The sequence below is a fragment of the Hydractinia symbiolongicarpus genome, chromosome 10 (assembly GCF_029227915.1).
Source record: "Hydractinia symbiolongicarpus strain clone_291-10 chromosome 10, HSymV2.1, whole genome shotgun sequence".
Taxonomy (NCBI): Eukaryota; Metazoa; Cnidaria; class Hydrozoa; order Anthoathecata; family Hydractiniidae; genus Hydractinia; species Hydractinia symbiolongicarpus.
In genome coordinates this window covers 17676192-17693906 of record NC_079884.1, presented here as the reverse complement: position 1 = coordinate 17693906, position 17715 = coordinate 17676192, and the positions used below count along the sequence as shown (strand labels likewise).

The 17715-nt window shown below is 34.6% G+C and overlaps 4 protein-coding genes across 4 annotated transcripts; 3 read left to right on the top strand and 1 right to left on the bottom strand.

The window, feature by feature from the left end:
* Positions 1-8061: 8061 nt before the first annotated feature.
* Positions 8062-8593, bottom strand: LOC130612925 (P2X purinoceptor 7-like). Its single transcript, XM_057434256.1, is given in 3 exon segments — positions 8062-8162; positions 8165-8330; positions 8411-8593. Coding segments are annotated over 3 exon segments (450 nt in total).
* Positions 8594-10762: 2169 nt separating this feature from the next.
* LOC130612923 (uncharacterized) lies at positions 10763-12670 on the top strand. The gene has a single exon (XM_057434255.1). It carries the CDS (start codon positions 10763-10765, stop codon positions 12668-12670), a length of 1908 nt encoding a protein of 635 aa, XP_057290238.1.
* A 79-nt stretch (positions 12671-12749) lies between these two features.
* On the top strand, positions 12750-13829 carry LOC130612922 (uncharacterized). The gene has a single exon (XM_057434254.1). It carries the CDS (start codon positions 12750-12752, stop codon positions 13827-13829), a length of 1080 nt encoding a protein of 359 aa, XP_057290237.1.
* Positions 13830-14065: 236 nt separating this feature from the next.
* LOC130612921 (uncharacterized) lies at positions 14066-16222 on the top strand. Its single transcript, XM_057434253.1, has one exon. It carries the CDS (start codon positions 14066-14068, stop codon positions 16220-16222), a length of 2157 nt encoding a protein of 718 aa, XP_057290236.1.
* Positions 16223-17715: the final 1493 nt, after the last annotated feature.

Genomic DNA, 17715 nt, shown 5'->3' with positions numbered 1-17715 from the left:
AGAGCTTACTACTGAAAATATAAACAACGAAATTCATCTATACTATATGGGCATAAAAATACATCCTACTATCCTGCAAAAGTTCAAGTCTTTGAAAGATTTTGTAGGTAGCTGGCTAGCTACATCATAATTTGTGCTCATAAAAGAAGAGAAATTTGGAAACTATAGTAGTTAGCTATAGATAATTAAAAAAGACGAATAACAACAGAAGTCATGGCTTAGAGCTAGCCATATGGGATGGGAAGCTGGACTTGGAGGCTAACATTAGCTAGCTAACAGTAGCAAGACACCCAGTTAAATATACTTAAACTGGGAACACTTACCTAAAACTAAAGCTAGCTATTTATGCTTAGTAAAACACATATAAAGAGAAGCAATAGTAATGTAAAATTAATAACACTACAGTCAGTTCAACAAACCAAAGTTTTCCGTTTTTTAGTCAGCCAACAGCGCTATGTAGCATTTTGAATTTTAGGACAATACATTAGTTACGCGCCAGGGCACATGAATTATGCAACAAAACGTAAACAAATATGGCTACATGCGCGGTAAAATATAAAGCTGTGGCTTTTCCTGGAAAATGCGAGTCTGTTTTCTCCACCGATATAAAAAACCAAACTAAAAATATCAAAGTTCTTGTGATTTCAAAGAGTTTAAAGTGGATTAAACTCTAGCATTTGTTTACTACTTCTAACTTTACTTTACATCTAGCTCCACCTCTCACTTCACTTTTCTACTTCTTCACCTGGTCTCTTTTCTTTTTAAATATATTATAGCTATGCTTTTTTAAACCACTTTTTTCCTTTCTTCCCAGGTAAAGGGATCGTTCCTCAGTGCTTTTTTTGGTGACCTTTATTTTCTACTTCTAATTTACTTTACTTCTAGCTCGACGTAGCTCAACTTACACTTCCAACTTCACTTTTCTACTTCTTCACTTGGACTTTTGTCTTTTTAAATATGCTTTTTTGAACAACTAATTTTACTTTTTTCAAGATCGTTCTTTCGTGGGTTTTTTTGGTGACGAGAGGACACCATTTTTCGAAAGTTATATAGCCGTTAAATTTATTTCAGCAAATCAAAATGAGTCATTTCATCATGTGATGTAAACAAAGTAAACCTGCCAGCAAAATGGACAAACTTTTTCGGCTACTTCAAAGAGAATCACAGACAGACGGACACACTTAGCGTATTACTATAGAGACTAGTCGATAAGGCCCGTGGAAGAATCCACTCAGGCAGAAGGTTGTTTTGCAGATTTTGCTAACGTCAGCAGTGCATACAAAAAATTTGACGAAATGTAGTTATCTCTTGCCTGTAATGCGTGCAGATTGAAACGCTGATAAAAATAAGTGTTCGCAAACGCATAAGGAGATATATATAAGTGTTTTAAAATTTTAAAAATTGGCTTACGTCAGTAAAGTCCTCTAAAGTACAAATAAAAAATTTCATTAGAAATTTGCACTGTAAAATCCACTTAGGCAGAAGTACATTGGAAAAGAGAATCGTAAGTTGTATATTGATGACGTCTGGCAGGACTCGTCAATACACAATATTTTTTCCTGAAATTTGTTAACACGTTGCTTATGATGTGTAGAGCAACAATAATAATAAAGTCAGAAATGACACATCTTAAATATTTACATCTTATAAAGTGATTACGTTTGAGTATGTTGAAAACCTTTAATATTTTAATCAAAAGTGTCAAAAACATCAAAATTATATCTGGAAAATCATTTATTCGGTTACCTACTACCCTGTTCCCCAAAAATATACACAAAAAGTAAAAATGATATATATAACTGGTTAAGAACACAAAATTTTTTCTTAGTATGATGATCTGTAGTGACCTTTACCAACCACTTTAAACGTAAATGTCAAAAAAGAATAAGGAGTAAATTTTGAATGAACAAAGATATTTTTTTTGGAATATATATGGTCCGTCCTCACCAAAGTTTACACAAAATGTAAAACAGATTGGTTTTTGAGGAGCATATCCAAATCAACGAAAAAGTCATATATTGCCATTGCCCATAAATCTTTTACACAAAATTTTAAAAAACAGCAGTTTGCAACATAAACAAAAACACGAACAACCATATAATCCTCTAATAAATTAAAATAATCTCATAAACCCACATAAATTGCCAATTAAATGTCTAGCTACACAACTCCATGTAAAAATAACCTGGCATTTTACAAGTAGGCTGACAAAAGTTAAACAGGATGTCAGAAACAAAACAATAAAAATAACTTAACACACATGCTTTAAATTCTGTAAAAAAATATTCCACTTGTCATATTGCCTGTGGTCCCTTTGTAAAGTTTACAGGAAATGCGAAAAGAAATATAAAATACATCTGCAAAAGTTTGTTACATCATAATTTGTGCTTATAAAAGAAGAAAAGTTTGGAAACTAAGCTAGCTATAGAAATTAAAAAAGACGAATAACAACATAAGTCATATAGGTTAGAGGTAGACATGGGATGGGGAGTAGGACTTAGAGGCTAAACATTAGCTAGCTAACAGTAGCTAAGACAGCCAGTTAAATATACTTAAACTGGGAACACTTAGCTAACACTAAAGCTAGCTATTTATGCTTAGTAAAACACATATAAAGAGAAAAAATAGTATTGTAAAAATAATAACATTACAGTGAGCGGTAAGTTCAACGAACCAAAGTTTTCCGTTTGTTAGCCAGCTAACAGCTTTATGTAGCATTTTGAATTTTAGGACAAACACATTAGTTAAGGCCGGTTTCCACTCATTCGCTTTGGTAGCGCGAATGAGTCGCGCTAATAGGGCGACCAAGCGAATGCAGTTTCCACTTGACAACAAACATAAACAAAAATGGCTAAATATCGGAACGCATGTCAAACACGCGATGAAGTATTTTTCTAAATTATGAATGCAGATGGCTTTTACTTGCTTTATATGCTCTGCAGCGTGTGTCCCACACACACACACACACGCACACGTTTCCTTTACGAACACTTCTTCATCCACAACACCATCATTATCTTGTCCTTTACAGCTTCCAAATTCCTCAGAACTTTCAAGAGCTTCCTCTTGTATATTTCGCGTACTTTGTTGTTGTGAATTATTTGGTTGTAATTGCGTCAGGAGAACTTGGATTTGTTCTTGAGTAAGTTGCTGAAATTCCATCTCGTTTCTGTGTCAAAGACCCACATCTGCCATTATGATTTCAATGTTTTGAATTCTTGATATAAATAGCGGCTTCTGGTTGGTTAAATTATTGAATTTCCGCGCCCGAAGGCGTAGGAAATTCTTTAAAACCGTCGTTTTTTTTCTTTTGGAGCATTTTTGAGAAAAAAATCGACCCTGGGATTACACGTTCCTCCGCCACAGATGTAAACTTCGCACCCAAGCTCCCCAACTACTGGGAACTCATCTAAATGATGTTTCAGGACAAAATTAGTATTTGTTTTCAACAAAATTTGGCACAGTTAACAAAAAAAGTATGCTGAACATAATGGTGACATAATAATTTTGATTTTTTGCCACCATAAATGTCATTTTAGGACAAAATTGGTCCAAAAATTAAAACTACTTCATTTTCAACAAAAATTGGCAAAGTTAACAAAAAAAGTATGGTGAACATAATGGTGACATCGAAATTTTGATTTTTGTCACCTAAATGTCATTTTAGGCCAAAATTTAACTAAAAATTAAAACTGCTTTATTTCCGACAAAATTTGGCACAGTTAATAAAAAAAGTATGCTGAAAATGATGGTCACAAAAAAATTTTGATTTTTTGTCAATTAAATGCCGTTTAAGACCATAAACGTTTCAATCGCAAGACTTACCATGAATGTTAGGCTGTATTTTTTGTTAGCAATTTATTTTAAAATGTGAGTTTATTATGACACGTTTCGTTTTGTTTGCGTTTGTTGTAAGATATAATGTCACTTGTGTGCTTTATCTTCAGAGGTTCATGCACCAAACCTCCTCAAATATTTAGCACAATAACACAACGAATTAGCAGGTTTTCATCAAATATTTTGGTAGCGAGAGGAAATTCTTATAGCCCCAGGGCTTCTTGTTTTTTATTCGCTTGGGGGTTCAAAAAGTTTCAACTTTTGGCGACCATTCGCGCGACCAACAGAAGGTTGCGTAAATGTTCAAAAATAGATTTTGCGCATGCTCAGATATCTATTTGCTAGGGTCGCGCGACTAAAGCGATTGAGTGGAAACCGGCCTTTACGCGCCATAAACAACAACGCCACAAACATAAACAAATATGGTGGCTAGGTTTTTTTTAAAAAAAAGCGCTAAAATATAAAACTTCAAGTATTTAAGACTTTTCTTGGAAAATGCGAGTCTGCTTGCTCCAGTGACATTAAACTAAACGTCTGAAAACATCAAAATTCTTACTTTTATTGATTTTAAATCCACTTCAAACTCTAACCTTTATTTTATACTTCTAAATTTACTACTTTACTTCTAGCTCTAGCTATGACTTCTTACTTCACTTCTTGGACTTTTCTTTCTCTTTTGTTGCTGTTTTTTTCGGTGTCGAGGGACACCATTTTTGTAAAGAAAGCCGTTAAATTTATTTCAGCAAATCAAGTTGCTCCATTTTGATCATGTGATGTAAACAAAGTAAACCCGCTAGCGAAATGGACATATTTTTTTCGGCGACTTCAAAGAGAATTTCGGCAACATCAAAAGAAAATGACGATATCAACTTTGCCTGTTACAGACGCACAGACACACTTAGCGTATTATTATAGAGACTAGCCGGGAAACCCGGCGTCGAAACGCCGGGGTAAGCCACAAGTCAAGGTTTGACCATGCGTAGAACGCCTTGAGGAGTGCTTAATAAAAGTCGTAAACTGTGCCACACGGTCAGGTGGGTGCTTTAGTACAGGTATGCAGCATGCCGTAAATCAAGTAAAGCGCATACACCATTAAAGTGTTGCAACTGTCACATATTTTTCAAAAAGTAACTCTCCCGCAACAAAAGCTGAAATAAAAGAGTTTACAAACCGCTGTTACTCCGCCATAGTAAAAACAATTAGATAGTATTATTTTAATTTGCGGAATAAGTTCAGTAAACGTTAAAAGATTAATCGTGACATTGGGCTAAGCGTTTAGTACAGTTAAACACAGTTGAAGAGGCGTGTAGGGACAATACCCTTTTGAAAAAACTTTCTCGCAGACTCTGTTTAAATAGAAACACAAGAAACAGTCCATTACTAACACGGGCTTGGGCAGTTACTCCAGGTAAACAGTGTTGCACACCCGTACAACACAGTACAGAGAACGTGACAGTAAGAGGCAAATATAACTAATACAAATCTTTAGGTGGCTGAATAGGTAGCTTAGCTAGTAGCTAGCTAGATAAGCGGGCCGTCGCAAAATGTTCGTGTAAAACCGTGGGTAAACAAACGGCCTTAACTTTAAATGAGCTCTGAGATGGAGTTCGATAAAATCGCCAATATGGTAGGCTCCGTTCACCATGCTGTTTTTTGGCTTGTTTTTTCTTTGCAAAACATGGCATCAAAAAATGGAAAGAAATTTTATTCTAGAATTTTTATTGAAAAAGCACAGAAGAAATGGATGGAATTAAAAAAAAGAACATCAGCAAAGACAGATGCTCAGTTTGCTGAAATATTGTTGAACAGGTAGCTATATATATATGGCTACTAGCTATAGATATTATAAAGCTGCTAGCTAGGCTGCTATAAAAGAGTCAGCCGAGCTAGGATCTTTTTATTAGTTTTTTGGTGGTTCATGTATGTCATAGGATAGGTATATTAGTTAGCTGTAAGGAAATTTTTTTTTCTTTTTTTCTAGTCCAAAATTAGTAATCTACCTACCTAGCTAGTTATTTTTTATTGCTTAGTTACCATGCCTACCACAGCATCACACAATCTCATAATGAACTTCAAAGGCAAGCTCACCTTTTGAGAGTGTTACAGTTGCCATTGTTGTTAGCTGAACTACTTTTATAAATTTTCTTGTTTCTCCAGCATTCAAAAACATAGGTTATTTATTTAGTCCTGACTAAATAAATAACTAGCATATGTAGCTACATATAAAACATAGCAGATGTAAACTTCACTCCAAAAGTGAACTATAACTTAATGTATCTACATATATTGATGCATTAGCTCTTTTAACTGAACCTGAAATCTAATTTGAGTTGTCGTTTTTTTGTTCTTGCTTTATTTCCAGCCACAAAACATCTTCATTTATTTCCAGAAATGTATGTCCACAAGGCAATTTTAAATTAACTTCCACACCTGCAGGGCAATATTCATGGTAAGAGCACCTTTAAACATAATTTTCATATAACCCTTCCCCGCACTGGAAGTTTTTCTACTGTTTCTAGGATAGGCGTTTTTAGCAAATAGTCTCTAGAACATACTTTCATTACTATTATTTCGTTACTTTTAGTCTTGACTTCCAGAAACTGTAACAACTTTTTTCAAGCATGTACAAATTGCATTATTTTTTTAAAAAAAATGGTCATAAAGTATTAACTAAGTCCTGGTTCGACTCCGGTAGTAGACAATTCACTAAGCACTGTAAGTATTTGAAAAATGGTAATCCGTCTATTAGCCATGCTTAGATTGTGCTTATGGGACCAGAACCTATATGCTTAGTTAGTGTTTCAGACCAGCAAATATTTTTAGTGTAGCAATTATCCCAGACTACAACTTTACAGTTTTTCATGTAGTGATGAGCTTAGCTTTACTGATGCCAGCATTAGTGCTAGCTACTCTGAAGAAAGTGTTTGTGATGGTGATACTAAGATAGATATGTAAGTTTATTATTTCTATTATTTGCTTCTATGTTATTGAAATTTAAAAAATCAATCATTTTTTTTGAGGATGATCAAGGTGAACATTAACATAAATTGAGCAGCAATGAATTGTCGTCGTATGTACATTTCAAATTGTTTTTCCACATATACTGCTAATTTTGTACACTTTTTTATAAGAACAATGAGGCTGAAAATGATTGAATAATAAGAACAGAATAAAAACAATTTCAGGCTGATTGAGTGAAAAAAATATAAACACTCCATACTTGATTAATTACAGGTACTTTCCAATGACAAAGAACATGATCAGATAGTCAACAAAGTTTAATAAAATAATAATATTTTATGCTGTTATATGTTTTAGGCATACTTATGCCTTAGAAAACTTTCATGCTATCCTGAAATATATTTCGAAAAGAATCTCAGCCGGCTATCAACAGTATAAAGCAAGAAATATAACGGCAGCAATTGACCACTGCGCTCACTCAGGCCGTCCTGACAAAGTCAAGAAAAGTGGCGAATTAGTGTGAGATATATATATTTTTCTTACATAACATGTAAACTAAAAACGCAATCAAAGTTTGTTGAAAAATATATGAAACCTATATGAACTACAATCCATACTACAAAAGAACACAAAATATTTACAGAAATAAAGATCTTTTTTACAATTTTGTTGTAAATAATATATACAATGTGCATTTTCCTTTTAAGTGAGCACAGACATTATAACAAAAAACTCTAGCAAGTGGACAAAGTACCATAAAGTTGATAAGTCGTATGACTACATTGGTCAAGTGAGGTAAACGCTTTTAGCTATAGGTTCGAACGGCATATTCCTGATTAGCAACTACCATAATATTTTTGACTTAAGGTATGCTTTGTATCAATGCGACAGTCGGATAACGACAGCATTGAAAGAAAAGTTGGATTCTCTCCTTCTGATCGCCGAAGACAGGCTTTAACGATTGGGAACGTCCATCCCATGCCTAAATCCGAAATTCGGACGAAAACAAGATTTGGTCCAAAAGTAGAAGATTCCTAAAAGTTTTCTTTTTTACGTTTTAATAATATCTGTATAACTATCTTTTTGATTAAACCTTTTTTTAAAAGCAACTCTATTTCTCGTTGTAGCCGCAGTTGCTAGGGGCAAAACTTTAATTTCAACTTCATATTCACATTGTACAATATTTCACGCCAAATCTCAGCCTTAGAACTCGGTTGCTTACAAAAAAATTTGCGTATTTTTAAACACGAATTTAAAAATAGACTATATCAACCTAGAAGGTTTGAAGCCAACGTATTGTCCGAACGGATCAGGATACCGATTTCTTATCTTCCAAATCCAGCAACTTGGAATGATACGCCTGTCCCTTTCCCTAAGTATTCACTCTGCCATAAAACATACTGCCTGTAAGCAGCATGCCTCATTGACTTGTTCTCGTCAGGGTTTTCTTGGGCGGGTAGGGCGCACACATCATTCCGATAATTTCGGGCAATACGGAGTACTGTTGGCTCCAGTAGAATTATTTCCATTTCCTACGGAGAATAGTTTGTAACCATTTAATATTGCTCAGGGATAAGAAAGTAGAAACACGTATTGACTTTTTATGTCTTACCGGTTCCAGACTGATGCAGTTCCTCGGAACGTACCCACAACACTTCTCAACTTCTGTTGGCATTTCACGACAGTTCCCGCACTTACACCATGTAGGTGAATCACCGTTGGGCTGTGGATGGTAGCCGCCACCGTCACCACTTCTCTCTAACAAGGACATTAAAAGAGCAGGCTGGTAGTACATAACCTTTTCAACCAATTCTTTTAATTCCGTCACCGTCAGTTAGTCAAGACGTTCCTATAACACATACACACGACTTATAGATTTAAAGCTACCCGCTACAGCATACTTCCACTAATTCAAGGGCCGTCAAATTCAAACATTCGTTTAATTCCGTGTTTGAATTAACGGATGTATACGGTAGATTGCGATATGATTAAAGGAAGCAAAAATACACCTGCATGCGCGCATTTCTTGAATTCAAAAGTTCGCTGAAATATTCTGCACTTGTCTTCCTTTCGTCGGCGCTTTTCCTTTTTTTCAAAGAGATCTTACTTGGTGTTTAGGCTTCTACTAATTTGGCAGGTTGTTCTCTTTTTTTTTTTGTTCCTTTCTTTTCAAGCCTTCCTGGCGAGACTTGGAGTTCATTCTCAAACTACTCGTATTCTTTATACGAGGTCTTTTTCTAATCTCTACAACTTCGACGTAGGGATGTATTCCCTTCGCTGGGTTTTTCCTTTTTGTTCTAATTAAAAAAGTGGCCGCGGGTGAAAACATTCGCGTCACTTTCTCCACTTAAATTTAATTTTCTCTTTATCCTATTCGCCATTGTTTTAGAAGATCAGACAGAACAAAACAAAAAGAAGAAATTACAGCATTGTCTCGTGGTTATTAATTATGATAATCAATGTTGATCACACTCTTCTATGTTTTTTATTAGCATGACCTGGATTATTGAACGGGGGAGAATCCTCATTGTGATAGTTAAAGATAGTTGAAGCACTATGGAGATAAATAAATTTAGAGCGTAAAAGGGGAAATTCTGAAAATTTAGCTATTCTAATTGTCTAGATCTGATACTGTCTCCATAAAGAAGCGACTAACTGTTTGAACAAAGAAAAATGATAAAAAAGAAGACAGCTAGCGAGGCGAAGCTGTCTTCAGAAACAACAACAAGAAGAGGTCGGTGTTGCAAAGAAGTTTGATTTGAGTAGGTTAAAATGTTTAAACAATAAAGAATAACACGGAAACTTCGATTGATTTATCATGTTCGAAACTTTGTGGATACATTTATAAAAGCATTACGATGGAAACAAACCTACAGATGCTTTGCCTCATTCATTATTTTTTCTGTAATGGCATGAATCGAGCAACCATGTGATCGATTTTGCCGTGCGTTTATTATCGCATGATTCGTGCAATGAAATGGAATAGCGGTTCTGTAGGCGAAGAAAAATTAGGGTGAGTTTGTTATTTCTATGAAACATTTGAACATGTTCTGGTTGCCAGTTTTAATAAAATTTTAAGGATAATGTTTTCTTATGTATATCTTTCAATTTTTACAATAAAATAGGCATCTCTAAAAAAAGTTGCCTACAGGGTGATTACGTGCCTTTAAGAAGTATGATGATTTGCATAATGAAAGCTTTTAGTGGCTCGAGGAAGTTTTTTTATAGTACATTGTTGATTGGAAATCTTCTGATGCAGCTTGCCCAGAAAATTTTACTATAAATGCTCGTAAAAATGTTTGTTTCATGGCAGACATGTGAAGGATTACAAATAACTACTTAGTCCCTTATTGAATGCCAAAGTTTTTGTTGCAGTCTGGTATGCCATATGTACTATTTGAAACGTTTTGTCAAGATGGATGACTTAGAAAATTACTTCGGTGAACAACGTACTATAGGATATCACAGAGATAACCCAATCGTACGAGAGACTGAATAAGTTACAAATTGCGAGTTACGAGTTGTTACATTAAATCAACGAGTTACTAGTTTCTTTTTGGTTTTTAAAACACGAGTTTCAAGTTACGAGTTATGTTGAATTGACCATGTGACTTGAACACGTGACCTTTACACGTGCGCTCACTTTTGTATATATTTTCTGTTTATATTTTTGAAGAGCTTAATTAGATTTTACTTCTTGTTGAACGAGGTTGTTCTCTTTGGTTGATACCCCCGAAACCTCGTATTCTTATTATACAGTCCTCTGATTATAATTGTGGATAAAACATTGGTCCACCGAGCCGGATCTATTGTTGGATATAATTATTGATCGTTGGTTTATTTAATCGACAGTTGCTGAATATTTACTCACATAGAACTTTTGAAATTATACACATAAACATTAGAACATTTTTTGAATTTACAACACTTACAAATTTAGTTACCTTTGAAATTATATACAAACATGACTGAAGATATCAGTAAAAAGAGAAGAAGTCGTGGTGCTTATGTTGGTGTTTTTAAGAAAATTGTTAATGAAACTGTGAAACCTATTTATGAAAGGTTTGCTTTGAAAGATCATGGTGCGGTACTCTTATCCAGTTATGATTTACTGGAAGCTAAATTATTGAACGTAACAACTATTCAAAATGAAATTAATGACTTAATTGAGTCAGAGAATTTAGCTAATGAAATGATGTCACACTTGGAATTTGAGCAGTATGCTGCGAAAGAGTTAACAACATTAAAAAAGTTTCTTGACAAGCATGTGTTTGAAAATGAAGGTAATGTTTCTGTTACTTCTTCTGATGGGTCTGGAAACTCCAGCGTGAGGGATCGAATTAAACTTCCGAAACTTGAGCTGAAAAAGTTTAACGGTGATCCTTTGCAATGGAAGTCCTTTGACGAATCTTTTGAGTGTGCGATACATAAGAATGAATCTCTTTCTTCTGTCGAAAAATTGACGTATTTAACAAATCTTTTGTCGGGCTCGGCAGAACAAACAATCAGCGGTTTATCGTTATGTAACGAAAACTATGAAATTGCGCGAGATCTTTTAAAAGAACGATTTGGTGATCCACAAATCACTGTGTCAGCTCATATGAACAAACTTTTAACTCTTGAAAATGTAAAAAGTTCGAGAGATATTAAGTCTATGCGAAAACTTTACGACCTAATCGAATCTCAAGTGAGAAGTTTGAAAGCCCTGGGTTTTAAAGCAGAAAACTATGGACCTATGCTTATTCCTGTTGTTTTGTCAAAATTACCGAATGATATCAAATTAATGATAAGTAGAAAATTTGATGAAGATATTTGGGACGCTGAAGCAGTGTTAAAATTTTTAAGAAAAGAAATTATGGCACGTGAAAAACTTTCGAATATAAAATTAGAAGAAGATGAGCAGCGGGAGTTCCCCAGCAGTGGAAGTTCTTTGAATGCACAAGCTGCGCGAACTGGTACCCGAAAGTTATTCTGTTCCTTTTGTTCTGGTGAGCATAAATCACATGAATGCAGAACTGTAACAAAATTAGAAACCAGGAAAGAAATTGTTTTGAAAAATGGACGCTGTTTTTTATGTTTAAGAAAAGGACACATGAGTCGTGAATGCAAAGCAAGTTTTCGTTGTTTTCACTGCAAAGGAAAACATCACGTAGCCTTATGCGAAAAGAAACATAATCCAAATCCTCCTCCTAGTCGTAGTCCTAAGAAAAATGAAACCGAAAATAAAGATGCAGAAACTGAAGATTCTTCCTTGAACGTTACACCTGCTAATATAAACATAGCTTCTGATCGAAATAATGTTTTGCTGCAAACTGCTATGGCTACAGTTACATCATGCGATGGAAATTACATCACACCGCAAGCGAGAAAAAGGTTGAATTTAAAAACTGTTTCAAAAAAAGAACTGAGTATTAAAGTCTTTGGAGGTGAACACTCTACGAAAAAACTTGATCTTGTCAAATTTGAAATTAAAAGCACAATATCGAATGAGAGCATTAATGTTTCTACCTTTGTGAATGATATTTGCAAACCTGTTTCCGGACAAACTATCAATTTTGCTGTTGAAAATTATGAACATTTGCAAGGCTTACAATTAGCTGATCAGAATTTTAGCGACGATCTACACGTCGACATATTAATTGGAGCCGATTATTACTGGAATTTTTTCACGAAAACTGTTTTACGAAGTTCTAGCGGAGGTCCTGTTGCCATGGGATCAAAACTTGGATTTATCTTAAGTGGTCCAGTTTCTACTGTCTCTACCACTCCTGTTACAGCAAATATGGCTTGTACTCATTCGTTATTAATTATGAAAGAAACTCAATCAGATTATGAGATTCTGAATGAAAACGTGAATAAATTTTATTTATAGTATTTATGACAAATTCACGGATGAAATAAAATTTAAAGATCATCATTACGAAGTGAGGCTACCAGTGAAAGGTGATAAAATGTTCATTGAGGATAACTATTCACTAGCTAAAGACCGCCTCCGATCACAGTTTAATAAATTAAAAAACAATACCGAATTATTGAAAACATACGACGATATATTTAAAGAACAATTGGACAGCGGTATCATTGAAAAGACGACAGAAAGCCCTGGTGTTGGGGAAACCCATTATCTCCCCCACAGAGCTGTTATTAAACCTAACAGAAATACAACGAAAGTACGTATAGTCTTCGATTCTAGCGCAAAGCATAAAGATAGTCGATCGCTAAATGAATGTTTATATACCGGTCCATCACTGAACACTTCATTGTTTGGAGTGTTGTTACGATTTAGAGCGTATAATATCGCAATAACTGGTGACATTGAAAAAGCCTTCCATCAAATATCGGTATCACCTGAAGATCGTAATTTACTCCGATTTATCTGGTACGACGATGTGAATAATTTTGATGATCAAAAGTTTGAAAATAACGCGCTAGCTGATTATAGATTCTGCCGAGTAGTCTTTGGAGCCACTTGTTCTCCATTTCTTCTGTCTGCAACTTTGATTTTTCATTTACACGGTTATGTTGAATGTGATCCGCAATTTGTGCAGAAGTTACTTGAATCTCTGCATGTTGATGATTTGACTGCGGGTGGCGTTAATGATTCTGATGCTTTGTGTTTTTACACGAAGTGTCAGGAGAGGCTCAGTGAAGGAGGGTTTAATTTGAGAAAGTTTAACTCTAACTCCAAAATGCTTGAGAACATCGTCAATAGTACTCAGGATGAAACTGAAATCAAATTTCAACCCACTATTAAAGTTTTGGGACTTGAATGGAACAAACTCTCTGACGAAATTAATTTCAATTTTTCTGACATGCTGAAGAACATAAAATTGCCTACTACGAAGCGAAATATCATGCATTTTTTAGCTAGTATCTATGATCCACTAGGGATAATTAACCCTATTGTTGTGACAATTAAAGTATTGTTCCAAGATTTGTGTGTTGCAAAATTTGACTGGGATCAACCTTCAGAAGGTGAATTTTACAAAGATGGAATGAAATTTGTACTAGCTTTGACACTGAAACTTTAAATATTGACAGACTTTATGCTTATAAAGATGAAAATGATCAATTTGAAAACATTGAATTACATGGATTTTCTGATGGCTCTAAAATTGCTTATGGATGTTGTGTATACATTCGATTTACTTACAAGTCTGGTAAAGTTAAAACTGCACTTTTGAGTTCAAAATCAAGAATTAAACCATTAAAAAATACCACTATACCACGAATTGAACTTTTAGGCACTTTGGTGCTAGCTAGATTAATGGACGTTTTAAAAAAGGAATTATTGAATGTGTATAATATTGACAATATTTTCTATTGGACTGATTCAACTATTGCATATTCATGGATTAAAAACGATAACAAAGATTATAAAACCTTTGTTCAAAACCGCTTAGAGGAAATTAGAAAACTGACTGCATCTGGCAAATGGTGTTTAGTACCATCGAAAGACAACCCTGCAGATATAGTATCTAGGGGTTGCTCCCCCTCTGAATTGAATTCTTTGTGGTTCAGTGGACCCACGTTTCTAACTTTACTTGAAACCCACTGGCCACACCTTAAACCTGGTGATAAGTTTATTAGTGATGACATGACAAAAGAAGAAGTTAGAAAAGAAGAAAAAGTTCAAACATTAAATAATGAACTAAAAAATATTACTGTGTCTGAAAATCTATCTATTATTTCTACTGATACTGTGTCTGAGAATGTTTGTGATAATGTTATGTCTTCTACTACTCCTGTGTCTGATGAAGTGTATGATACTGTATGTGATGTTTCTACTGCCAATGAAAATGTCTCGGATAGTGTAAACACGAATTTCCCAATTATACCGGGTATACGTAACATAATTGATATAAAAAAATACAGTAGTTTTGATAAATTAGTACACGTCACAGCTTATGTGATGAGATTTATAAGTAATGTAAAAAAGAAGAAAGAAGATAGAAAAAATTTTAATTATAAGAGGCTATCAGCCGAAGAAATTGGTCATGCAAGATTGGTAATCATCAAAGATGCTCAAGAAGATGTGAAAAGACACAAGAAATTTAAACATTGGGAAAAGAACCTGGATTTATTTGAAGACACAGATTTTTTGCTGAGGTGCAGGGGTCGGTTAGGAAATGCTCCTGTACCATATAACTCCAGGTATCCCATTCTGTTAGTACCAGACTCTTATCTAACAAAATTAATCATTCGACATGTGCATGAATCTGTGAAGCATTATGGCACAAAAATAACACTCACAGAACTTAGAAGAGAATTTTGGATTCCATCTGGTAGAAATGTTGTTAGAAATTTTATTCGTACATGTCAAAAGTGCCGAAGGTACGAGACCAAACCATATCCTCCATCATTACCGAAGAGTAGATTACAAGATAACATGTCATTTGAAGTAGTTGGCATCGACTATGCTGGTCCTTTATTTGTAAAAAATGTTTTTAACGAAGAACCAGATATGTATAAAGCTTGGATAGTTCTTATAACGTGTGCGAGTACTAGAGCTATTCATTTAGACTTAGCTTCGAATTCTTCTGGACCTGAATGTATAGAAGTTCTGAAACGATTTATTGCTCGAAAAGGAGCACCGAACTTCATTTTATCTGACAATGGTAAATGTTTTATTAGCGAAGACGTACAAAACTTTGCTGCTAGTAAAAATATTAATTGGAAATTTAATATTGAGTCTGCCCTTTGGCAAGGCGGATTCTTCGAACGTTTGGTCAAATCAGTCAAAAGACCACTGAAGAAAGTTCTGGGCAATAGTCGCCTGAAGTATAACGAACTTTTAACGATACTAACTGAAATTGAATTTATACTAAATAACAGACCATTAACGTACATATATGAAGAACTTAATGAAGAACCATTAACACCTAATCATCTTATGTATGGAAGAAAATTAAACACGAAAGCAGAGGAGAACAACTTAATACCTGAAGATCTCTCGGCTGATATGAGTGTCAAACGGAAAGAAAACGTAAACCGATTACTGACACACTTTTGGAATAGATGGCGTGACGAATACGTCACAGAATTACGAGAATTCCACAAATTGAAGAATAGTCGTTTCAATAAATGTTTAATTCCAAACGTTGACGACGTAGTTGTTGTTGCTGATGATAGAATGCCACGATCACAATGGCGAATTGGTCGAATAAAAGAAACGTTGAAGGGAAAAGATGGAAAAATACGTGCAGCGATAGTACAATGCAAAACTGATCAAGACAGACGATCAAATTTACGGCGACCGATCAATAAATTGATACCGTTTGAACAGTGTATTATTCCAAACGATGAATCAACAGAACCAGCAATACAATTTATTGATGAACAATCAGTTACACAAAACGATCAGTTAGCTGAATCAAAGATAACATTTGTTGATGAAAAGGATCTTGAGATTGTAAACATTTGAGATGACAAGTTTTGACCTCCGTCAACTGGGGGAATGTTGAATTGACCATGTGACTTGAACACGTGACCTTTACACGTGCGCTCACTTTTGTATATATTTTCTGTTTATATTTTTGAAGAGCTTAATTAGATTTTACTTCTTGTTGAACGAGGTTGTTCTCTTTGGTTGATACCCCCGAAACCTCGTATTCTTATTATACAGTCCTCTGATTATAATTGTGGATAAAACAAGTTACGAGTTGTTACATTAAATCAACGAGTTAATAGTTTCTTTTTGGTGTTTAAAACACGAGTTGCAAGTTCCGAGCTGGTACAAAAATTTTACGAGTTCCTACATGAAATCCACATTAATTTCACGAGATGCTTTTGAAGTGCGAGTTGCAAACTTAAAGCACCAGCCGGACATTTAAAGTACAACTTGAATATTTTTGGTATTTCTTAAGAGCCTTTGGCATGTTTATTAAAGCTTTGCGGGAGGTCTGTGCGCTTAATTCGATGACGGTATGTAATACAGCAATAATGAGTTGGTAAGCACAGGTTTATATTGTATCGAGGAAAATATATAATTTCTATGAAAACGAATCACGATAGATAAACAACACAATGTAAAAATTAACAAAAATCAACAAATGAGCTTTACATTTTTTTGATTGAATACAATATAAACGTAACTTTATAAAACAGGAAAACTTAATAAACACGGTTGATGGTATGTTAAAGAGAACGCTATTTTCGTTTGCCATTTTTTCTCTTCTTTATGCAAAACTTGAGAAAACATCAGTAAAAATAGAACTACGAGTCAAATGCAATACGACAAGGGGTGAAAGTGGAACGAAATGTTTAACAGTTTGAAAAAAACAGATATACTTCAACGAAATAAAAAGAAACGTTCTAAAAATGTTCTACAATACTAATTGATTCATTCCTTGAACATCAAATTCTTTTAACTGGATATTAGCTCTTTCTTCACGAGTTAATATTCCCAGTTAAGGATCTTTTTTAACCAGAAAAAATGTGAGTGATCGAATGTTATGTTTAGTGCTGGTGATTTTCTGGCAACACGTTCTACTCAGATAAAACCGCTACTTCGTTTTAAGTACCTGATCCTTTGGCTCTAAATATAACAAGTCTTTGACGTTTAGATGCAAATCACCTATTTTAATCTTGGCTTGCTTCATACGGTTTCCCTGATTGCTTCTTTGACAAAAGTCATTCCTGGGAAGCGTCTAATGTCTTGGGATTGCAAAAGCTTCTTGTTGCAGAACCTATAAATTCTACTACTGATGGGCATTTCTTCAGAAGACCTTTAAGTAATTCGCCTCCAACATCTACTTGGGAGAGGACTTGATTTTTTTCCTGAATGCAAAATAAATTAAGTAAACACCACACTATATGAGTTCTTCTCTTAGCCATCCGCTGGGATGCACAGTTACGTAACTTGTTTTGTAAAATAACTTCTACACAATGGGTTTGTTTATTCATGCTGAGAATTCG

Coding starts and splice junctions, on each gene's coding strand:
- LOC130612923 (XM_057434255.1), top strand. CDS start 10,763: ATGACTGAAGATATCAGTAAAAAGAGAAGAAGTCGTGGTGCTTATGTT.
- LOC130612922 (XM_057434254.1), top strand. CDS start 12,750: ATGTTCATTGAGGATAACTATTCACTAGCTAAAGACCGCCTCCGATCA.
- LOC130612921 (XM_057434253.1), top strand. CDS start 14,066: ATGGACGTTTTAAAAAAGGAATTATTGAATGTGTATAATATTGACAAT.